This window comes from Stegostoma tigrinum, chromosome 4 (genome assembly GCF_030684315.1).
Source record: "Stegostoma tigrinum isolate sSteTig4 chromosome 4, sSteTig4.hap1, whole genome shotgun sequence".
Classification (NCBI taxonomy): Eukaryota; Metazoa; Chordata; class Chondrichthyes; order Orectolobiformes; family Stegostomatidae; genus Stegostoma; species Stegostoma tigrinum.
The window spans coordinates 97,290,275-97,316,140 of record NC_081357.1 but is presented as its reverse complement, the minus strand read 5'-3'; the positions used below and the strand labels follow the sequence as shown (position 1 = coordinate 97,316,140).

At 38.0% G+C, this 25,866-nt stretch overlaps 1 protein-coding gene across 1 annotated transcript in view; it reads right to left on the bottom strand.

The window, feature by feature from the left end:
• Window positions 1-25,866, bottom strand: part of disc1 (DISC1 scaffold protein) — a 96,934-nt gene that overhangs the window by 52,319 nt on the left and 18,749 nt on the right. Inside the window, exons 2-7 of the mRNA XM_059645557.1 lie at window positions 23,597-24,654; window positions 21,006-21,075; window positions 18,824-18,959; window positions 17,283-17,400; window positions 6,310-6,542; window positions 4,798-4,852 (exon numbers count right to left, since the gene is read on the bottom strand). Coding sequence (XP_059501540.1) covers window positions 4,798-4,852; window positions 6,310-6,542; window positions 17,283-17,400; window positions 18,824-18,959; window positions 21,006-21,075; window positions 23,597-24,654 — 1,670 coding nt within the window. The remainder of the gene's footprint in view (window positions 1-4,797; window positions 4,853-6,309; window positions 6,543-17,282; window positions 17,401-18,823; window positions 18,960-21,005; window positions 21,076-23,596; window positions 24,655-25,866) is intronic.

Here is a 25,866-nt window from a genome sequence, read left to right as displayed (position 1 = left end):
TTACCAGTTCAGTTTCATATTGCCCTTAATTTCAAAGGGAATTCTGTGCAAAAGTTGGGAAGTGTTGCGATAGCTGCACTGTTAGTTATCTAGAAAACTTACTCCACAAAGGTTGTAGTTACATAAGAACGAGGTACTAGGAGGGGACAGTTTTCAGTCAGTATTGTACAAGTATTCAGCTGTGACCTGTTTACTTTTTCTCCTTTACTATAGCTGTTAGCAGATTTCGGTAGCTCTGAGCATTCCAGTGTTCCTCTTTTCAGTAGTTCAGTAGTTATTCTTCTACAGGGCTCTTCAACATTTAATATCAGCTCGACTCTGACACTATCTGGCTTACAGGATTAATAGTGCACTGTGTCCTTATTGAACTGACTCTAAGATGGATGTCTGCAGCTAGTGCTTCATAGTAGTGGTCACCTGACTCTAGTAAGCCGGATGGTACGGTAATGCAGCATTGCATTTCTATCTCAAAAACTCACTGAAACATTTCAGTCTATAAGATGGGGCCCCAGAAAATACCAGGGATTCATTCAGGAAGGCACTCAGCCCCACAACAAAAAATAATCACCAGGAACAAGCAGAGGTGTTGGAGAGAGCACACAAAACTCCTAATAACTTAATAACTGGGCTCTCAGAGTCTTCAGTTCATGCATTGGAATTAACAGCTGTCATGAAACCCACCAAACATGGGGAAACAAATCAATCTTGATCCTGAAGGGTTACCTAGGAGAAGGGCCTTTGTATTTGAGGGAACACAAGGAGGTTGCAGACAGCTTGGCAGAAACCAATCAAGGTTGAAGACTTATAGGTTCTGATGATAAAGAAAAGCAAAACCTCATTATCTTCTGTATCCTGTTCAGTAGTTGATCAGACTGTCAGACTGGCTGAAACTGGCTGCAGCCAGGAACTCTTGGAGGAGGGTAAAAGAAGCAGCAATCAATAGGGCAAGAAGTTAAGACTTGTTAGCTGGAATTGGGAATGGGAGGTGGGGAATGTGAGATCAAGCCCTGATGATGTGATAAAGAGCTTGTAATTCAGAGGTTGGGAGTAAAATGTCAGGGGTTAGTGGGTGGGAAAAAAAGTACTATTTGGGAGGCAGGAAGCAAAGGGGCAGTCAGGACTTGGGTGTGCAAGGGAATAACAGAGAACTGAGGTTAGGGAAGCATAGCTGTTATTTACTGGATAAATAATCCAGAAACCTTGTGTGATGCTTCAAAGACACGTAGAACTGAGGAATATAAATGCAAGTATATCAAATCAAGGATAAAAACCTATTTAACAATAATGGTGACCATGAAACTAGCAGATTGACACAAAAAGTCACCTGATTTATAATTGTACTTTAGCAAAGGAAACATGCCATTCTTGCCTAGACTACACTATATACTGTAGACCCATAACAAATACTAATTAGAAAAGTTTTTATTGAGCTCACTTTGGATTCTTCTTAGTTCAAATGGGTATAGATCTAATGTGATCAATTTTTCCTCATAAGTTAACATCTTATCCAATTTAATAATTGAGTGAGTCTTCTCTCACCTCGTTCTTATGCAACTACAACCTTTCTGGAGTAAGTTTTCTCGACAACAAACAGTGCAGCTATCACAACACTTGCCAACTTTTACACAGAATTTCCTTTGGAATAATGCTGTTATTCCACTTGCTCTCCTAAATCATTTGCTGGACCTGCATTCTAATTTATTATCATTTATGTCTCAGGTTACCCAAATCCGTCTTTACAGTAGAGTTCTGCAGTTATTTCTCTATTCAAACAATATATTGTTTTGCTGTTCTTCCTGCCAAAATGAACAAGTTCACGTTTTCAAACATTACATTCCATTTGCCAAATTTATGCCCACTCATTTAACTTATCTATATCCCTTTGTAGACTCTTTATGTCCCTGTCACAATGTGCTTTCTTACTTATCAGTGTTATCAGTAAATTTAGCTACATGTATTTGATCCCTTCATCTAAGTCATTGACGTAGATTGTGAATAGAAAAGTTACAGCACAGTTAAAGGTCATTCAGGCCACCATGTCTGCACTGGCTGAATTAGCTATTTCCATTTATCAGCATCTGGTTGTAAACCTTGCAGGTTACAGCACTTCAGGTGTAGATCCAGGTTCATTTCAACTGAGTTAAGGATTGCCACCTCAATCACTAAACTAGGCAGGGTGTTCCAAACACAAGTTGAGGCTCTAGGAATGTTTTCTGTGGCAGTCCTTGAGCAACAATAACCCATTTATCCCACTTTCTGCTTCCTAACCAATTCTTTATCTATGCTAATATGTTATGTCCTAAGGCAGGAACTCCTACGTTGTGTAGCAGCCTTTAACGAGGATTCCATTGAATGCCTTTTGTAAGTCCAAGTACTGAACATCTACAGGTTTCCCTTTATCGACTTTGCTTTTTCCTTCCTCAATTTGCTATCATGACGTACTGGGATAGTGTGCCATAAATCAAGCCCCAACTATTTCTGGAGTCATACCAAATGTTTATGCTTGTTTTTAAGATTTGCAGTGTCCCACTTTAGCTGATTTTCAGATGAAGGTTGAAAGATAGCACAGACCATGTTTCAGCACGAAACAAGAATTATTATTTATGAGGAATTAAGGCTATAGCTACAGGTTAATTGATATAAATCATTGGCAGATACAACACTAAATAAAATTTGAACCATCTAATAAACAGGTAAATAAGGAAAATACATTATTGACAGAGGTAGAGAAAGAAGTAGAACAGTTTGGTGGTAACACTGTGGAGCTTCTTCAGAAGGATCCCATCCAAAATGTCAACTTTCCTGCTCCTCTGATGCTGCCTGGCCTGCTGTGTTCATCCAGCTCCACATTGTGTTATCTGTGACTTCCAGCATTGGCAGTTCTTGCTATCTCTGAAACAGTGTAGCGGTCTTTGCTTCCCAGTTCAGATGGTGAGGTAGAGCCATAGCGTCATGCAGCATGGACACAGACATTTTCGTCCTTCTTTGGCTAGCCTGGCCCTTGGTGTTTAGCTGTTTGTCTTTCTCTGGAAACATCCATTGGTTTGTAAGCACAACGCTATTGATTCAGTTGAAAAATGTCTCTCTTTTATCAGTTCAAAAGTCACAGCTCACAAACATATTGCAGGCAACTAGTTCCCTTTAAATTTAAACTGAGGTTTTTTTTAACTGCAGAGAACAGGCAGTTCTGCTGAGGAGATCAGTTCTACAGAATCTGTGTCTTTTTTTCAGTCTGTTTATATCTTTGTAAATTGTTTCTAGTTCCAACCTGCTCAGTTAGCTGAGAACAAATCAGTTTTACTTGTAAAAAATTCCTCCAATTAGTTGTAAACAACTCCTCTATTCCTGATCATCTCCATATTGCAGGAAGCCACAGTCACATAGACAGAGTTCACAATAGGTATCTAATTTCTTGCTGCAAAATTATGCTGCAGCAGCCATCCTAGTAAATCCCTGTTTATTAGAACAGTTCTTCCTTAGCAGAGTGACATCTACAGTGCAGGTCAATTCCCAAACTGGGTGATGTTACCATGAAGGTCCCACCTTCTCAATCTCATCCCTTGCCTGAGATGGTAACCCCCAGGTTAAACTCACCACCAGTCATCTCTGACTAATGAGACAGAAGTCCTGTTGTCCTCTGGGACCATGGTGACTTTTACATTTAAATGGCCACAGGTTTTAAAAATAAAAATTTAAAAAAAAACATGGCCCTTATAGCTGTAATAAATTAGTAAACTATGATAACTCTGATACAAAGCCATGTTGACTGTACCTAATTATATTATGATTCTTCTCTCCTCAACAAAGCACCTTAGCATTTTATTTGATACAGAAGGGCAAACTGCTCTGCAGTTTTCTGCTTTCTGTCTCCCTCCTTTCATGAATTACGGTGCTACATTTGTAATTTTCCAATTTGCTGGACTTTTCCAGAATGTAAAGAATTTTGCAAGCTCATAACCAATGCATCACCATCTCTGCAGCCACTTCTTTTAAAATTCTAGTATAAAAGCCATCAGTATTAGGAAAGGGCTCAGTAAAGGAGGGATGCATGTAGTACTAATCACTTAGACCTGTGCCTTCCACGGGCTTGGGCACTGGCCAGCACCATACTCTCTCAAGAAACCTTATATTAGAGGTCAAAATAATTGTTTTATTAAAGGTCCCACAAGAGATTTTCTTTGCAAAGTCCTGGATTGATTGTTCAAAAGTCTGGTTAGGAATTAATGGAGTGGCTATTTGGAGGTCTTTAATGGATTAATTTTACTGTGTCATGAATAGTGGTAGAAAGGCTGACTTGATTCAACTCTGTCTCCATGTCAAAACAATAAATACAATAACTAATAAAACAAAAACTATAAAAAAACTAATAGACTCATTTTTTTCATTAACTCAGGCCATTCTGGATCAATTGTTTAAAACATAAATTCCTTTGGTTTAGGAGAAAAGTATCCACAAAGGATGGAATGCTTTTCAAAATCAAAATCAATCAAAATTAAGCATGATAAAGTCTCACTAGAAAGATAACAAATTAATTTGATCCACAAATTTATTTGCAGGTTTGCTTGTCTGGATTAATAAGGCACAACAGGTGCAACTATCATCTTGCTCTGTCCTATTTATCCACATGTATAAAAATCAAACACATTCTTAAAGATGCAATGATAAATTCTATGAATTAATATGGCCAAGCAAAATGCAAACAAATAGAAGAGTTTTATTATTTGAGAGGAGTCTTAATCAGTTAAGGTCAAACACTAAAATTATATACTGAGAGAATTTTCTAAATATTGCACTTACCTTTGCAGTAGCTGTCTTAATAGCCATGATTAGTGACTGTTCTTTCTGTTGCAGCCTAATAAACAGGTTTATGCAATTACTATTTACAATATGGCAATCATTACCACTTATCTATGAAACTTTTTAACATGATCCTTGGTTCCAATGTTCTCTGAGTACAAGAAGCCAAAATATTAATTACTACAAAAAATACATTTTTAAACAAAAAGTAAAAGTATTTTGCTGAAGTATAAAATGGGAAAAATAGTTGTTGAAATTATAATGTGCATAGGTTTTAAAAGAAGTATAATGAAGGAAGTCATTCATCTGCATGCAATAGAACAATGGGCAGTACTATGTCTTAAATCAACTATCGCCAGGAGTAGTAGTTAATTGTAATTTACAAACTGCTCTTGGAATACATAAAAAAAAACTTGCTTTAACGTATGCACGCAAAAATCAGACCAGCAACATCTGACTCTGCATGATGTGTAAACAACAAATATGATTGCCACACTCTACCACAAATTAAACATTAGGTGGAATTGCATAATTCTCCACTGCTAGGAACTACACAAGTTTAAAATCTAACTTCAAAAGACATGCTCCGATAGAAACAAACCACAACCTATATGAATCTTGGTAATAAAACTTTTCTTCAAAACCAAACATTATACACCTTCTTATCATTTTTGCATAAGCTTGCTAGTTGAAATAGAAATCTGACCTATATTTGATTATCCCAAAAATTTATCATTGGCTTTTAAAAAATTAGTTTCATAGCTAGACAAGGTTCATCCTAAAGGGTGGTAATGGCAAGAGGTGAATGAAGAAGAGGAAAACAACAAACAATTTGTTTGAAAATTACAAATATCAGTGAAATGGTTGTTTGCCTTATGATGGTGGGAAAGACAGAACATTCTCATCCAGAAATTCTTTCTACAATGTGATGAAGTATATCACATGACCAGACAAGATGGACTTCAAGTTATGGTATGCAAGTCTAGCCTATAGTTACAAGTGGCATTTCAAAGATTTACTTACTCAAAACTAGGTGCATTTCCATTGACTGATATATGAAAACGGCTAATTGGAAGTCAACCATCTTTCAAATACCAGTTTTAAAATGTTCAATTGGCTTCACTTCAACTGTACTTTTTAAACTATTAGTTACTGATTTCAAGTGCCCTCTTATGTGAAGAACAGATTATTTTACATGGAATATTAAGTTTAGGCCCTCTATGCCTGTTTCATGATTCTGTTGGATATTGAAGAGTATTCAAGAATATATTCAAGAGTACTATAAGAGTCAAAATAGAGAAAGGAAATTCTCCAACATCCTGAGAAACAATTCTCCACCATCAACAGCACTGAAGGTAGATTAATCAGCTATTCATCAGAGCTATTTGTAGATCTTTGAAATGGTTTGGGATATTTGAAGAGTCATTGGATTACATACAAGCTTTTCATTAAACCATCTATTGTATTGCAAGGCCAATTTGACTGTCAAGTAACACCTAAATATTCTTTTACCTCTTTACATCTTCAGGAAGCTTTGAATTGAAAAGGATTTTATTTCGTAATGGCAGAACATCTTTCAGGGTCTTATTCAGATCTTGTAACTCAATCACTGAGGCAGTCGATAAAGAAGGAAGTTCACAATCATACGACTGTATGAGTCTGGTTTCTTCTTCTATCTCTACACAAAGCTGATGGTCTTTAGCTTCCAATACTGCCAGTTGTCCTTTAAGATCAGTGATTTCTTCCTATTGTAACAAAATACATTACTGGGCTAGATACAAAACTCAAATATAAACTTTATTACAAAACTATATCGGGCATTAGTATGGCAGAAGTTTAATCACTATATTAGACTACCTGAAAATTGAAATATACTTTTTTCCACAACAAATTCATTTCAAGTGTTTGCATGACAAGACTTTAAGGCAAGCAAGAGATATTATGAAAGAAAGCAAAGCATGTTGATTGCTGGCAGAATAATTTCATAAATAGAGCGACAATTTCATTGACCTAAGCAGAACTAAGTTTAAAAAGGTTCAAAGGCCTAAGAAATTATTCAGGACATGCTTTAACTGTGACAGAAAGCCATATTTTCTATTATTGCAAACAAATGGCATAAATGGACATTCTGATGGAATTATAGTCCAGTTACATTGCAGGGTTTTGCCCATGTAAAGCAATCACCTTGTGTTGCTATCCCTATTATGTCAGTCACAAGAGAGGCCATTTAGTGTCATAAAGTCATACAGCATGGAAACAGACACTTTGGTCCAACCAGTCCATGCTGACCATAATCCCAAACTAAACTAGTTCCACATGCCTGCACTTGGACCATATCCCTCAAAACATTTTTTAATCATGTACTTACCTAAATGTCTTTTAAACATTGTAACTGCACCAAAATCCAACACTTCCTCTGGAAGTTCATCCCACAAACAACCACTCCTGTGTAAAAAATAAATTGCCCCTCATATATTTTCAAATCTTTTTTCCCCTCACCGTAAAAATATGCGCCTGTTATTGAAATCCCCTACCCTAGGGAAAAGACACCTGTCATTCACCTCATCTATACACCTCATGATTTTATAAACCTCTAAAGGTCACCCCTAAACCTTTTACGGTCCATGAAGAAAGTCCCAGGCTATCCTTATAACTCAAACCTTTCATTTCGGGCAACATCCTGATAAACTTCTTCTGAACCCTCTCCAGCTTAATTATATCCTTCCTACAACAGAGCGACCAGAATTGGACTCAGGACTCCAGATGAGGCCTCACCAACATGTTGTGCAATCTCAACATGATGTCCCAATTTGTATACTCAATGGTCTGGGAAATGATAGCTAGCATGGTAAATACCTTCTTAACCACCCTCTCTAAATGTGATGCAAACTTCAAGGAATTATGTACCTGAACCCCTAGGTCTCTCTGTTTCACAGCACTACCCAAGGCCCTATTTTTAACCATAAATGTCCTATCCTTGTCTGTTTTACCAAAATGCCATACCTTGCATTTATCCAAATTAAACTCTATTTGAATTAGCTTTAGCTTTATTGTCATATGTACTCAAATGAATATAGTGCAAGTTTACAGTCACCGTATTATAGCACATTCTTAGTCAAACAGGTACCTAGGTACAAGATTAAATTCTAAAACAAAAAATGTTAGAGAAGAAATAAATAGTCCAGCTTTATAGATCGCTGGTATAAATTAGAAAACTAAAATGTTCAGAATATCAGTCTTTCCACCACAGTCCATGCTGGTACCTAGCCTCAAGGGAGACCTCTACCACTTCGCTGCTGTCTGCGCCAGCCCCACTACACCTTAGTTTGTGCCATACTCCCCACCAACCGCTCCAACCTTCCCCTGTACCTTACACTGTAACTGTAAAAGATGTAACACTCACCCACACACCACTTCCCTCACCTCCATTCAGGGCCCTAAACAGCCCTTCTAAGTGAGACAGAGCTTCACCTGCATCTCCTCCAACCTAGGGTATTGAATCCAGTGCTCCCGATGTGGTCTTCTCTATGCTGATGCCAACCTAACGACCTGGTTATTACCCATTTCAACTCTCCATCCCACTCCCCCTCCAACTTGTCCGTCCTCGATCTTCTCCAGTGTTGCAATCACTTATAATGCAATTTTGAAGAATACACGTCCAGTCCTGAATTTGGGTTATATCCAAAACATTGACTGCTCCTTTCCTCCAGATGTTGCCTGGCTTGCTGAGTTCTTCTAGCCTCCTGTTTGTCTATTTTGGATTCCAATATCTACAGTTTCTTTTTCTCTAACATAGCAGTCATCCCACTTTAGGTGTCATTTCTTTGCCACTGGGCCTAGTTTGCTGACACTGCTGACCCCACACTCGCAACACAACCAATAGTCTCTGGCTCTGCTGCTAGGCCAGATCACCTCCAAACCACAGGTCCTGCTTAGGGTGTAGATGTTGCTGCCGCCAGCCCACAACGCTGGGAAGACAACTTTGTTGCTGCTGCCACAAGTCCCGAATGGCAAGAGAATGTACTCACTGCTACAGCCTCCGATTGCCAGGAGAATGCCGCCACTGCTGCTGCTTCCAATCGCCAGCTGAAACCACATCTACAACTTTGCATGCAGTCCTCTCGCACTGTTGCACTAGTGCTGCTGACCACCCCACCACAGAAAAGATCAAAAGAAAAGGAAAATAAAGCAAAACAGAAAGAACAGAAGCAAAAGAAAAACAAAGAAGGAAAGCAAATGGGAGCGGATGGGCTGTGGTTAAGAGCACGCATGCAGCCCTGCTGCCATCTTGTACCAAAATCTTCCACTCTTCAGCCCACTGACCCAACTGATCAAGATGTCTTTTAATCATATGTAACCTTCACTGTCCACTATATCACCAATTTTGGTGTCATCCACAGAGTTACTAACCAGGTCTTAATCATTTTTGTACTCCTCAGCACTAATAGCCCCATCTTCTCCCAACCCCCATTCTTTCGTGTCACTCTGGGAAAAAACACTTTCCAAGAGTTTTGCATCTGCCAATTTGCTCTAGTATATATTCATCTCCATCTAATTCTCCCATCCCCACTAAAGCCGTCATACTCAAATTATTCTGCTTATCCTCCGAAGGGAGAAGACTAGAATGTTTACAACAAAAACTTGTTCAATCTGGAACCGAGGACATTACCATGAGGAACTCCTGCAGCAATGTCCTGTGGCTGACACCTGCATCTCCTCCAGCCTAGGGTATTGAATCCAGTGCTCCCAATGTGGTCTTCTTTACGCTGATGCCAACCTAACGACCTGGTTATTACCCATTTCAACTCTCCGTCCCACTCCCGCTGCTGTGATTGACTGCCAACAACCATAAGCATGTTGCTTTGTGGTAAGTGACAGTCCAACATTTCCCACTCGAATTCAGCTCTTTTGTCCATGATTGAACCAAGGCTAAAGGGAATTCAGGTACTTAGTGGCCCTGGAAACACCAGTGAGCAAATTACTGCTGTCTAAGTCTCACATCATTAGCACTCCCAATGGTCCCTTCAATCACTTTTTGATGATCCACAGTAGGCTGATGGAGCAGTACTTGTCAGTAATCAGGATTGGAGCTGTCCTGCTTTTTGTAGTTAGGTCATACCTAGGCAAACTTCTACATCTCCTGGTAGATGGCAGTTTTGTAGCTGTACTGGAACAGCTTGGTGGGGGACATGAATAAAGCCAGAGTAGTAATGTTGATGGAATGTTTTCAGGATCCATAGCCTTTGTGGTAACCAGTGCATTTAGCCATTTCTTGATATCACAAGGAGGCATCAAACTGGCTGAAAACTCGGGACCTCAGAAGAAAGTGGATCATCCACTCACAATTCTTGATGAAGATGGCTTCAAATTCTTAGTCTTTTGCACTAATCTACTCTGTACCTACATTGAGGGTGGGGTGTTTTTGTGGCATCTCTTTCTCTAGTTCATTAATCACTGTCAACAGCCATTCATGACTTAATGTGGCAGAGCCTCAGAGCTTACATCTGATTCATTGATCATGGGATTGAAGTCTGACTACTGCATACCAATTTCACAGTTTAGCTTCCGGACAGTCCTGTGTTTTGGTTCACCACGTTGACACCTCACTTTTAAGGAAGTGTGTGTGGTGTCCGCCTAGCATTCTTCTTGCACTCATCATTGAACAACGTTTGTTTCCTTGGCTTGATGGTAATGATGAAGTGGGTGATATGCTGGGCTGCGTATAATATAGGTTGTGTATAGTTGAGAAGGTCCTGCCTGAGGCATGATAACCCTCAGGTGAAACTCACTGTCAGTTGTCTCCCTCTAGTGACTGAGCAGCTCTATGATCCTCTGCTACTATGGCAACTTTATATGGTTGAGATCCCAAAACTGAGCCCTATGGCACCCTACTAGTTACAATTTGTTAATCTGAAGCAGACCTTTTCTTCTGACTCCTGCCTTTCCTGCATCAATGTTCTACGTGGCACCTTATCAAATGCATTTTGGAAATTGAAATGTGGTACATTTACTGTTGCCATTCATCTATCCTGCTTGTTACATTCTCAAAGAACTTTAATGAATACATCAATTATGGCACCAATTTCATAAAACCATGCTGGATCTTCCGATTGTATTATGATTTTCTTAACGTGTGGATACTACGTAATTAATAATAGATCCCAACAATTTTCTAATGGCAGATGTTGACTTAACTGGCCACACTTCACTGCTTTTGTCACAATCCTGTTTTGAAGAAACAAATGTTACTTTTCACAGTTTCCCAATTGCTTAAGAACTTTCTAGAATTTAAGGTATGTTGCTATACTACAACCAAAGCAACTATGAACTGTGCAGCCACTTCTTTTAAATACAAGCCACTGGCTCAATGAAACTTTAGTTTCATTCATGTTCATAGCAAATTTTGTCCAGAGATTGTCTTTTTTTTTGCTCTTTCATCTCTTTTGCTCACTGATTTTTCTTTATTATTGAGAGGCTTTCCATGTCTTCAATTCTGAAGGCAGATACAAAATTGTTATTAGAAGTCCAATGTTAGTTATTCCAACATTAATTCCCCAGTCTCACCCTGGAAGGGATTAGTTTTTACTGTAGCTAATCTCTTGCTGTCTGTTTATATATTTCTTATTAGTTTACTTAAAAAACTCATCTTGATCCCAAGTGGCAATCAACTTATTTTCAAATTGTGACCCCTGGTTATGCACTTCCCCTCCAGGCAAAATATTAAATGCTGTGTGACAGAATTCTTTCTCTGCAATAAAATACTCAAATCTTCAGGCCCTTTACACACCTCATTGTGGTGGTGTGTTTTTCTGATTTATTGTTTTAGACCCTTTTGAATTTGCTCGATTTATTACTGCATCTTCTTTGATTTTGTATTCCTCTTCCTCTTGATGCAGTACATTTATTCTGGTTTCTTAGGACCTTTTCCAGGAATCGTGTTCCAAGTGTTTGTGTCAGCACATTGACTGATGGTTTAAAGATTAGCAACTTGCATTTACCTGCATCTCTGTTTAAGTGTTTCAATCAGTCTACCCTTCATTCCTAATTAAAGAAAATACAGGCCTAGTTTGCATCCAGGGAACAAATCTTGGGAACGTTCATTGCATTCTCACCACTGCAAAAATATCTTTCCTGAGATCTTTCCTAGATCAATATGTAGACGGCCCTACTTGGGAGGGTGCAACACTTAAGAAACAAGTTCGGGAAAGTGACTGAAGGGTCAGTCGGAGAACACTTTGGATGCAGTGGCCATAGATCTCTTAGTTTTAACATGGGTATGGAAAAAGATAGGACAAGTCCACGGGTTAAGGTACTAAACTGCAGCAGGGCCAATTTTAGGGCCATCAGGCAGGATCTAGCAGCTGTCGATTGGATGAGGTCTGTCTGAAGGAAAAGGAATGACTGGCAAAGGGGAGATTTTTAAAAGTATGATATCAAGACTCTGAGGACAGGGGTCCCAGGCTGACAAGGGATATTGAAGCTCTGGTCAGGAAAAAGAAGAAGGCATACAATGGGTTCAATCTATCAGGCTCGAGTGAATCGCTAGTTGACTATAATAAGTGTATCAGAAGTGTAATCAGAATGGCAAAAAGACGGTATGAGATAGATCTGGCAAATAAGGTTAAAGATAATCCCAAGGGGTTCTGTAGATACATAAAGAGTAAAAGAGTGGTTAGGGAGAGAATAGATCCCCTTAAAGATCAGCATGGCCATCTAAGTGTGGAACCACATGAGATGAGGAGAATTTTAATGAATATTTCTCATCTGTGTTTACTCTGGAGAGAATTAAGGAAAATAAGTGGGAATGTTTTGGACCACATATTACAAGAAAGGAGATATTTACAGCATTAAGCTTGCATTCAATTGGATAAATCCCCTCGGCCTGATCAAGTTCATCCTCGGACATTGTAGGGAAGAAACTGCAGAGTCCCTTGTAGAGATCTTTGCTTCATCTTTAGCCACTGGTGAAGTTCCAGAAGACTATAGGGTGGCTAACGTTGTTCCATTGTTTAAGAAAGGGTGTAAAGACAAGCCAGGGATCTACAGGCCAGTGAGTCTGACATCAGTGTTAGGCAAGTTATTGGAGAGGATACTGAGGCACAGGATTAACCAACATTTGGATAGTCAAGGTCTGATTAGGGATAGTCAGCCTGGATTTATGTGTGGGAAGTCATATCTGACAAATCTTTCAGAGTTTTTCAAAGAGGTGACCAAAAGCATAGATGAGGCTAGGACAGTGGATGTTGTCCATAGGAACTTTAGTAAGGCCGTTGACAAGGTCCCACATGGCAGGCTAGTCATGAAGATTAAGGTCGCATTGGATCCAGGGAGAGGTAACTAACTGGATTCAAAACTGGCTCGATGGTAGGAAGCAGACGGTGATGGCTGAAGGCTTCTTCTCGGACTAGAGGCTGGTGACTAGTGGTGTGTCATTTAGGTTAGTGCTGGGACCTTTGTTATTTGTTATTTACATAAATGATCTGGATGTGAATGCACAAGGCATGATTAGTAAGTTTACGGATGATACAAAATTAGGAGGTATAGTTGGTAGCGAAGAAGGTTAGCAAAAATTAGAGAGGGATCTTGATCAGATGGGCAAGTGGGCTGAGGATTGGCAAATGCAATTCAATGCATACAAGTGTGAGGTGCTGCACTTTGGAAAGTCAAACCAAGGTGGGACTTATATAGTAAACGGTAAGGTCCTAAGGAGTGTTGAGGAACAGAGGGACCTAGGAGTACAAATACATAGTTCGTTGAAAGCGGCATCACAGATAGACAGGGGTGGTGAAGAAGGGATTTGGCATGCTGGCCTTCATTGAGTATAGCAGTTGTGCTACACTTGTATTCGTCATTGGTGAGGCTGCGTTTGGAGCATTGTGTACAGTTTTGGTCAACTTGTGATAGGAAAGACATAATTAAACTGGAAAGGGTGCGACAAAGGTTTAGGAGGATGTTGCCACAACTCGTAAGCCAGAGTTATAGGGATAGATTGGCCAGGATAGGACGTTATTCCTTGGAACATAGCAGGTTGAGGAGTGACTATATTGAGGTGTATAAAATCATAAGGGGCATAGACAGGATGAATCTTTTTTACAGCGAAGGAGAATTGAAAACTAGAGGGCATAGGTTTAAGGTGAGAGGGGAAGATTTAAGAAAGACCTGAGGGACAACTTCTTCACACAGAGTGGTGCATAAATGGAATGGACTGTCAGAAAGTGGTTGAGGCAGGTACAATAGCAACATTTAAAAAAACGTTTGGACAGGTACATAGATGGGAAGGGTTTAGAGGGATATGGACCAAATGTGGGCAACTGGAACTAGCATGGTCAACATGGACGAGTTTGGGCCGAAGAGCCTGTTTCCGTGTTGTATTACCCTATGATTCTCTAAGGAAGTCAAAATACACATCCTATTCCAGGTATGGTCTAACCAAGTTCCAACACAATTGTACCAAGAGTTCACTAGTCGAATCCTGTTGCAATAAAGGCTAACATTCTATTAGCCTTCCTAACAGCTTGGTGCACCTGCGCATTAGCCTTCACTGACTCATCGACAAGGACAACCCCTTCCATTCAAAAAAATATCTACACACCTGTTTCTCCTAACAAAATGGATAATCGCATTCTTCCACATCATATTCTCTCTGCCATGTTGTTGTCCATTCACTAAGCCTCTCAAAATCCTCCTGAAGTCACTTTACATCCTCCTCACCACACACATTCCCTCTTAGCTTTGTATGATCTACAAGTTTGGAAGCATTACATTTGGTTACATTGTAAATATATCTCCGGATTGCTCATCACATATTGTGCAATGAATTCATCTATCTTAAAAATGCCAGTGCAGACAGATAAAGGGTTTTTCATTCTGTATTTTTACCATTTTTCACTACTACCATGTCCTCTGTTAAGTTGCATGCTTAAATTTGTATTTCCTGCCACACTCCATTATCACTGCCTATAATCACGAACCTGCATAACTACCTTATCCTTTCTCATTTCCTTTCTGGATCCCCCCTGATGAGAAGCCTTCCAAAAACTTTTCTATTTAATCCAATGAATTAAAATCCAAACTCCCATACTAGTCTTTGAGCCATACGTTCAACTCTGTATTTATCCTATGTCAATTTGCTTATGAACTCCCAGTTGTGGGTGTACAAAACAGAATCTATTCCTCTGATGATACAGATTCCTGTTACAGTACAATCCTTTTCACTCCCTTGACTGAATGACTTCCTGCAGGACTGTAGTAGACTCAGTTCTTAATCCAAGGACTGCCATCTGGAATAGACAGTCCGGATAACCCTCAAGCTCCCTGATGCCCTGCAATGTCTGCAGCTCAGGGTGCAGCCCAACCACTCTGCATTGAAATCCCTTGAGCAATAGATTGTACTGCATATACAGATGGACAGGCCTGCAATTTTCTCCACAACACCTATATGCTGCAGTTATGTCACACATAACATTTCCCTGCCATAAATATCTAACTTTATTTATCAGATTTGTTAAAACAAATTAATAGAAAATTACATTTTCCTCACTTTGAGACTAAAGAAAAACAATCACCTGTTGCCTCAAGTTAAAAGAATTAAGAGCAATATCATTTTCCTTTCTGTCTTTGACACAGTTAACTGCATTATCTTCCTTCAATGTGTCTCTTCCATTATCCTGCTGGATGGCACTCCATGCTCAGCTATGTAATTATAATCACTTATAACAGCCTCACTGCCACACCTCTCAAGTCCCCACAAGGTCCCATTCTCTATCCCTCCTGTTTCTAAACTGTATTACTCCCATTTGCAACACCAACACAACATCAGGTTGATCTCACCCAGATGTATCTTATCACCATCTCTCTTGACCCTTCACTGTATTAATGTCATATTCCTTAACTGTCATTAAGTACTGATTGAGCAGGAATTTTCTCTAACAATGGGGAAGACTGAAGCCCAAAATTCCTTTAAGCTGTGCAGCTGCTCAGAGGGTCTATGCATGCCACCGGCATGCTAATGCATTAACTTCTGGTTTTGGAAGTCACTGCCATGCCCAAGCCTCAGAGGTGTGCGCAGAAGAAGAAAAAAAATTGAAAGACTGTAGCTGATGGCCCGGTTGTTCTTGGTCCCCACCACAAACTTTATTCCTTACCATTAGCTTCATTCTTCTTCCAAGTAATTGTCCAAGGTTCAACCTGACCATTCACAACATTGCTGTAATATCTAACTGACTTGAGCTACTGACACATTTCTAATCCGTTTCCAAAAACTTTGACAATCATACTACTCTAATGATATTGCAGGAACAAAGTTGAGCATCAATTCATCTTCTACCGAAACCTTTATGCCTTTGGCTTTCGGTTATTTTTCTGTATTGGGTAAAGGTGCTAAAGCAATGCAAGTCTTTTGCTTTATTTCATATTAAAGGAAAATTTGCAGTGTAAATCAATGTGAAGTAATTTAAAGAACATTTGGATTCTGCTATTTAAAAAGATTATGACTGATCTGTTGCCTAATTCCGTACGCCTACCTTAGGCCATATACTTGATACCCTAGCTTAATAAAAAATTGTCTACCTCAGATTTAAATGTAGCAACTGAATTAGCACTGATCGCCATTTGAAGAACAGAGTTCCAAACTTCCACTACTGTGTGCATGTAGAAGCACTTTCTAACATCTCTCCTGAATGGCTGATTAAAATCACACATGACTTAAAGCAACTGAGGTGTTAGATATAGGAGCTCTTGTGGGAGTATACAAGGGGTGTCTTGAGAACTGTACTAGGGTGTGTTTTGGACATGAAGTAAAACCTGCTTTGTTTCTTTTCAAGTTTTAAAGGAGTATTTTGGGATTAATATGATTATAGTCTTACTGTATGCTTAAAACCTTTGAATTTCTATTTTAAGTAGATAGTTAATTCAGTTGTCGGGGCGGCTGGTTTGTGATAAACTGCAAAGCTAACATGTGGGTTCAACTTCCACATCAGCTGACATTACCATGAAGGTCCCTCCTTCTCGACCTCTCCTGAGGCATGGTGAGCCTCAGGTTAAACTCACGATCAGTTGTCTCTCTTGTGACAGGCAGCCCTATTTTGTTTCGAATTGTTCAATTTTATCGCCACTTCTTCTGTAATAAACTTTTGGTTTACTGTTAATAGCAAATCTGTAGCATTGTGTGCTTATGTTTTAACTGACAGCAGTTTGTTAAAACCAAAACAAATAAAAGTACAACCTTTCAAGGCAGGTTCCTGACAGAGATCTGATTCATTCAGCAATAACAACAGCTGGGATCAGCCCAATGTACAACACATTTCTATTGTGAACTATAGTAGCATTGCAAATTATATTTCGTAGGTGTGTATATTGTCTTTCCATAAACTCAAATTTCAAATATGTTCCATCCATAAGAACCAGTGAATTAATTAAAATAATTTGCTTCAATGTTTTAAAAAAATGGACATTAATTGTATAAATGTGTACAATTCATCACATACCTGTAATTGCTGTCTGTCTTGAATAAGCTGTTTTTTCCTTGACCATGACATGTGTAGATTATCAGGTTTTGAATCTGAAAATCTTTCTTCTACACTTTGCACTAAATTACCTGTATTGCTAAATGTACATTAACAGAACGTTTCAAACTATTGCATATTCTTTGCACATGAAACACCAGCACACCCAAAATGTTAAAGTCCTTACATTAAAAAAAAACGGATTTCTATTCAAGACCGGTGCTATTAGTTACTAACAGACTTCCTTAGCTTGTGCATTTTTTTAAACAGTTTAAGCAATCTCGACTAAAGAAGTTTGACAGAACATTAGCAGCACTTCAACCGGAAATCGGTAAGTTAAACTAGAATATGTCTTAAGTGTGTACTTGGTTCAGTGGATTACATGTACGTTTTAAACTTAACATCTACATTAATTTGCTTGTATTTCAAGCTGTTGTCAACAGATATTCTCAGTTTAGGATTTGACCCATGAATGAGAACAGCATTAAGAACAGCGCTTTACAAAATTTTTGATTTATTAATATTTAAACAGGGCAAAACAGCAAGTCAGAATTGAAGTTAAAAATAGAGTTCCACTGCCAAAATTTCTAAAAATTGTGGATCGGACAAGCTGGAAGCTAGATGAGAAATCAATGTAGATGGAAAAGAATAAAATTTAGATGAGCACTTTTTATATAAATACAGCTAGAGCTATACCATCATACATATATATTGGTCTTATAGTCTGAGCAAGGACATCTTTGCTATTGAGCAAGTCCAGCAAAAGTTCACGAGACTGATTCCTAGGATGGCAGGTCTGACATGAGAAAAGACTGAATCAACTGGGTTAGCAATCACTGGAATTTTAGGAGAATGGAGGGGAATGTCATAGAAACATATAAAATCCTGATTGGACTGGGCAGGCTAGATGCGGGAAGAATGTTTCCAATATTGGGGAATTCCAGAACTTAGGGGGTCACAGTCTAAGAATAAGGAATATGAGATGAGCAAGAATTTCCTCACTCCGTGTTATGAACCTGTCGAATTCTCTCCCAACAGGAAGCTGCTGAGGCCAGTTCATTAGATATATTCAGGTAGGTGCTGGACATGGCCCCTGCAGCTAGAAGGATCGGGGAGAATGGTGAAAAAGGGGGAATGGGTTTCTGAGATTACAAGATCAGCTATAATCATATTGAATGGAGGTGTAGGCTCAAATGGCCAAATGGCCAACTCCAGCACTTATTTTCCATGTTTTTATATCGCATCGTTAAAAACCAAATTATTCTGAAGTATTGGCATTCAGAGAAACTCTTTATAATTGGTGTTATTGGAGAAACCCAGAAGTATAGTGTCCATCTTTGGGTCCCAACAGTGGCAAGAAAATATATACAGGTATCTAAAAGAAAATCCAAGATATTTCTGGTATAAGTAATTTTTTCGAGAAACATTTACATTTAAAAAATCAAGGTGTCTTTGTTTTTTTGTACAAAATGTTTTTTCTTTCAAGTTCAATTTGTAATCTACTAATGGAATAATGCACATACTTATAATGGTCAACAACTTGAGCTTGAAGTTCAATTTCTTGCACAAATCTTGCAATACAAGGATGGGAGGAAGGTAACTGGAACTTTAAGGAATTCCCTCTTTTCAACTCAGCTAATTTCTTGTTGAACTGGTCAGCTAAAATAAAACAAAATTATTATTTAAAATTTGTTGAGACAATTGTCATAAGTGATAATTAAGTCTACATACAACACTAAAAAGGTGAGGCTTATCCAAATAAAGACATGCTGTTGAAGCTATTCATTATGCATTCACTCATCAGAATAAGTACAAGAATTTCAAATTTCAAAGGGAACAATTTTTACTGCCTGAGAAATAGGCTGATTGCTTGGCATGTTAACTCTGATTGGCTGAGGGATTTCTATGGACAATGCACCAGGGAACCGTTGACTCATGTCATTTTTTTAGATTAAAAAAATGCAATGCTTAGGCATACCTTTTTCTAATTGCAGGGCAGAACAAGACCTTGCATATGGATATATGTAGCTTCTAGCAAGTTGTGAGTCCAACTAACAATTATTAATTGATCATAATTATTGCACAATACTCAAGTTCTGTATTGCCAAGTGACAACTGAGACTACAATGTAAAATTAAACAGTGATTTACTGCATAATTGTTTTTATGCAAATTATCAAAAGGAAGTCAGACAGTACCGCATAATATAGTCACAACAAAATTTCAATTTATGCTAAAAATAGCTAACTAAATATATTACACATGTAGAATACCAAATTTAACAGGAGGAAAAAACTATTGTTAAGCACAGTTTCAGTTTTGGCAATCCAAAACTTGTGTTATAACCAACTAAAATCCAGATAGTTTCAACCAAAAATTAGAAAAGCTTAAAACAAAACAGACCAGCCACATGGCAGGTCAAGTTATTGGTTCCTGTGCATTTTCCCTTTGTTGTGAAGTTTGATTAGGTTGCATTAAATGATCACATTTACGCAGTTTGGTGTGATATTTATATAACTGTATAAATCTGCTCTACTAATCCAAGTGAGAACATGAACGAACTATGATGAATCCATTCAGAGACCTGGTTTTAACCCAAGAAGGGTTTTTACTATGTACGAGCCAAATTTCTATGCATTATTGTGAGACTCAGCAATTTTAACTCTTGGTCATTATTTGGATATGGAAATGCTAACCCCTGGTTGAACCTGCTAAGAATAACGTAGAAACAAATAGGTGAGAAAAAGAAAAAAATGGCCAAAATGTTTCAAGTCGAAGGTCTCAATCTATAAATGAATGGTCTTTAATCAACAATTAAAAGTTTCAGAAATAGAAGCGTACATTGCAGAAGCAAACACTGACTATTTCAAAGTGACTTAGAAGATAAGAATGAAGAATTTTCAGAACAGTAGGTGGCTCTGAATAACAACTAAAAAAATTAACAAGATAAGCTCAATATCAAGAAAACTGAAAATATTTAAGGGGAAGACAAATAAATGAAATGATTCAGCTCGATCTAAAAAAAATTCATAGGATAAAGCTAACAACCGGATCTTGCTCTAAGCATTCAAGTGAAACAAGCCAACAGTGTTTTATATGTTAAAGCAGATTGTCCAGCTTACAATTTTGTAACAATCAATAATTTAAACTTACTCAATATTAAGCAGAATGGTCAAATGAGTATGGTGACATAAGCTAACAGGAAAATGTGGCATAAAACCGCTTCCAGATGCAATGTAGTGGACACCACTGGTAAAATTCATATCCAGAATGGGCTCCAGCAACAAACAGGAAGATAGACATAATTCAGATGTAACAGAATTTTTCAGGATAGGTAATCAATATCTAACCAAATTTTAGATCTGGTAAATAAAGTTAGTTAAGGCCAGAAAAGAAATATACCAATTTCAAAAGAATAAACACAATCAAACAGAAACTAAGATACAGTTAAAAGCATAACAGAAAACCTCAACGTCCATTCATTAGAGGTTGACATCAGTAATTTGCTTTTTGGAGTATCATAAGCACCATTTCACCATCATTGTCACAGCTCAGTTTTACAGTAGCATGCTAGAACATTGAACTTTTGGCCTTAATCATTAGTAGGAAATTCAGCTCGTGCTCTCAAGAGGATGTAAAGTTCCTTGACTAATATAAGATTTTAGAACAATTCTACTGGCTATGAGAAAATTCAACAGGAGCTTACCTTTCTCAAAATCATCTTCCATTACAACTTTCTTCTGAAGGTTCTTCGGTTTTAAGATCAAAGACTGAAGCTACAGATCAAAACAGAAAAGGTCTCAAAGTAAAAGTAGAGTAGAAGCAAACTAAAAGCACATTATCCAGGCACTTTTCCAAAAGGAAATCTTTGGGCATGGTGAAGTTTACCATAATCAAAATTCAATCTGTATGAAACTCTGTAGATTTTCCATAATGAAAAGGTATGGCTTGTGCAGTATTGTATTGTTTCATGAAGCAAATTGGCATTCACTCTACATTTAGGCTTCTGAAAATGGGGATCAGGAAACAAAGTAGGGGTCACAAGATGAAATTTTGGATTCTTGAGGTCCCAGAGAAGAATGGCTGTTTTGGAACCCTAACTAAATTAAAACAGTTGCCGCACTCCTATAACAGAAGGACCTCCTCTTTCACTGACCTTCAACTCATCCTCTCACAAGTCTCAGAGGGGACTCAATAATTTTCAGGGATCCCAATGGGGTTACATTGGGAAAATTGTTTTGGAAGCACTGATTTACACTATGATAAAGGTTCACGACTTATCTCATTGGAAGGTTGGGTTCAGAAGTGGACAAAACCATGTAGCTTCAGGTTTGATTTATACTTCTATTTTATGGATGTTAAGAAGGATGATTTTGTTTCATTTTGAGTCATTTTGTGAATATGGTGGATTGTCCAAAGTTTGTTCATTTGTACTTTAATAAAGATTTTAAAGAAACTCTTGAGGTGAATAGATCAGTAGTTTGGGTGCCCTATGACCCAGGGAGACAGACAGTTTGCCTTTACAGGAAGAACCATCCAGAAAGAGTGTGTGTCTGTGCGTGTGTGCTTGTGCATGTGTGTGTGTGTCTGTTTGCAGTTTTCTTTCAGGAGAACAAGGACTTGAGAAGCTTCACAAACAGCAGGATGTCGAAGAGAAGTTTAAGGAATGCATGTTAGAAACAAGTGAACTGTGTCAACAATTTGGTTAAGGTTCTCATGAAGAGACATGAACTACAGAATCAAGAGGATGCAGATATTTTCTGGAAAGAAACAACCATATCAAATGAACAAGGAACTTTATGGTAGAACCAAAGTGACACTTCAGTGAGCTTAGAAAATCTGTAAGGTTGGTGTTGAGCCTAAAAAGGTTGAGCTTTTATGGCTGACATTTGTAATAAGATTGTTCCAAATAATTCTTACATAGTGTAAAACAGAGTATATTCCCTTTGCTTGCAATAAACTTTGATGTTCATTTATTAAAAGTACACTGGCAGCCTCTTTGAATATGTTAAGTGACTAACTACCATGTTAATTCAACTACAAAAATAAAACTTATGTTCTGTTCTATTAAGCCTGATTTCACTCTGGGATCTGACTTGTCTAATATTATCAGCAGTTGGGATCGTACCAGCATACAAACAGTTAGATATGTACAAAGCGTAATAAAATCTTGAACAGAGATAATGGGAACTGCAGATGCTGGAGAATCCGAGATAACAAAGTGTAGAGCTAGATGAACACAGCAGGCTAAGCAGCATCTTAGGAGCACAAAAGCTAATGTTTCAGGCCTAGACCCTTCATCAGAAAAGGCTTCAGGGCCTGAAACGTCAGCTTTTGTGCTCCTAAGATGCTGGCCTGCTGTGTTCATCCAGCTCCACACTTTGTTATCATAAAATTTTGAACACATTTGTTATTTTTCACACATTGCACATAGATAAAACATTCCTCCTTAGCGCAAGCTGCTAGATGATGGCTACTCCAGCTAATCACAATGCGCAACTTGACATTATTCCAGGAGATTTTGTTGTGAAAATAAGTCTATAAGATTTTCAATACAGCAATTTCACATCTAATTATGTATGGACAAGGGTAACTGAATTAATTTGGGTAATTATGTTTTGCACAGATTTCATTGGATATGTCTGTCAGAAGTCAGCCACAATGGTAGGGCATCCTTTATGTAAAGTGTCTCTATAATGTCTGGGTTGTTGCTAGAACTGACTTTAGTTGGAAACTGTAGATTCTGCCACTTCATATTACTGATATGCTGATAACTAATCCAAAGGACCACCAGAGCAACCTCACATTTTGCCACACCTCATAGGAAATTTAACACAAAATTCATATAACCAAACAGTTATCTCAAAGAAAAATCATTGCAAGAACCCAATGAATATTTTCTTAATGGTTACTGGACAGCTTCCGATGGTCTGAAATAGATACAGTTCAATATGAGTAACCAGTGGTCACTCAATCTTTGAACACTGAATTGCAAGTTGAAACAATAAGTATTTCTGCAATTAAAAAATCCCTGCCTATATTTGAACTTTCTTCTATAAAAATAAGGATTTTTTTGGGGCAGACTGGTTTTGGAAAGCAGTGTAAGAAGTTTTGGAAAATTCCAGGGGGATTGCCAATTTAAGTAACCCCAGAGTTGTACAATTGTTTCTTAGTGGATTGACATAGTCTGTACAAGTTTTGATTCAGAACTTAACACTCCATTTATACCATAAGAAACAGAAACTGCAGTAGGTCATTCATAAACATAGCTATTTCAAATACATTGACAAAACTAGCCTTGAATGTCATCCTGTTTTCAAGCAGACAATCTTGAAGAGTCTGTTTACATTTCCTCAAGGAGTTACATTTCTGATCAAAGGCAGTGACGTTGCTCTCATGCCTTGAAGTTACAGCTGACCCTGGGCAGTCATCAAAATAATCAACTGGACACAGAAACGAAAAATCCTTTTCTAATAAGAGTGAGTCATAATTCTGAGACCTGCCCATTGACTCAGTATTTGTGGCACATTTAATGTCAACACTTTGACACAAGTGTGGACAAGGAGTATCAACGGTATCCCTTAAAGGCTTGGAGTAGAATTGCTTTGTTGCTAAAGTACTAACTTGATACGGTCTCAGATGTGGTTCAGTTTGGGGAAACTGTAAATTTGAAACAAATTCTTTCTGCTGCAGTTCATCTTTTCTGTTAGTATTATTGCTATGATAATTCAATGACATTTGTATGAAACTGAAGCTGGAAATGAAGGCATTACTCGAATGTATTTCTTCGTCTGTGTCCCAAAGGTGCAGTTTTTGTAAGTTTTCATTATCTACTTGTTTCTTTGTACTAGCAACAGCTTGTGGCTTGTTTACAGCAACACTGTTTTCCCTTTCACTCTGTGTGAGGCAAGTATTCTGCTTCAGGAAAGAACCAGATGAAAAACACTTGGAGCAAGTTTTAATGCTGGTGTTACAGGAGTCATCACAGCCATCAGTACACTTGTAGTTAGATTCAGAACACTGAATGTTTTCTGATGTCATCATATTTGGCCATTTTGAAGGCACAACTACAGGATTTTCAGCAGCCATGTGATTTGAAGCTGTACTTTGATGATCAGCAATTTTGATGTCCCTGAAGTGCTTAAGATTTTTTAGGCATTCCACCAGTCTGTTGTTATTAAAAGACAAGTTGGAACAAGTTTTTCTTTCATTTTCAACTTGTGGTGATATATACTGGGCATTGATAAATGGTGGGTGAGGCAACTTTTGTTCAACATCTCTTCTCATGTACCCTGGTCTCTTTGAATGTTTCTTTTTGCAGGAACTGTCTCCAGTCAATACTGAAATACAATGATCTGAAAAAGAACAGAAATCAACACATTTTTTTTAAAATGGAACTTAAATTCTTTGTTGAATATCTGTTCCCAAATTTAACTACAATTGTTTGAATTGATCGGAAGCAAGGAAAGAAATAACATTTTTTACAGACTTTAGCTCACAGATTTCACAGGAAATATTCTAATAACATTTGCATACATTCACATACATGAATCACAAAAATTAAACTGTTCACAGTTTGTGTAAATCAAAAATAGGACAGAAAATGCTTATAATACTCAAGGTCAAGCAGTATATGTGGAGAAAGAAACTGAATTAAAGTTTCACGACAATGATCTTCCATCAGAATAATCTTACACTTGCTATGCAGCCATACAATGCAAATCATCTCTGTGTGTGCATTTTGATTGTTCTCCAAATCTGATGTCAAGAATTAAGGCAATCTCTGATCACTCTTGTAGATATTTTCTGATCTACCTGTTTAGGGATGTTATTACACATCTCTGGAACAAGTGGGACTTGAACCCGGACTGAGGCACTACCACTGTGCCACATGAGTGTTCAGGATCTTGTATCCCTCTCCACTCATAGTATTCTTGCTTCGATTAAGGAGATTACACTTTTACATTGTTTCCCATCCATGATGAAGTCCTTATCTACTCAAGTCCAAGTAACATTGGTTTGAACATTTATGGCAGACAAGTGGTTTAGCAACTATTCATGAAAACTAGCTGGACATGCAGCATGATTTGATCTTGCTTCTTTGTCAAGGCTGCTCATTATTCCAAGATGATCCTCAGAGCAAAGCTTACCCAGTTCTCCAGTACAAACTATTTTCTTAAACTTATCTCCTCTATTTATTCTACCGACATGTTCAAATGGTGCAAGAATTATTGGACTTTGTTGCTAAAATTCATTTATTTGTTTAAATGCTTCTGTTGCTTCATGTTTACAAACATGAGTCACTAGACTCAAAGTGTTAACAGTTATCTCTCCATAGATGCTGCCAGATTTGCTGAGTTTTTCCAGCAATTTCTCTTTTTGCTTCCATTGCATCCTTCTATTCTACAGTCCACCAAGCAAAGCTTCACCTTAGGTTGTTTATTGTTCTAGCCCTGAACGTATATATTTTTCTGATTTCATCCATCCATCCTCTTTCCCACTCTAAGTTGACAAAATTTAAGTCGTGCTCCCTTGACTCTCTTCCCAAAGTGGGAATCGCTCAAATG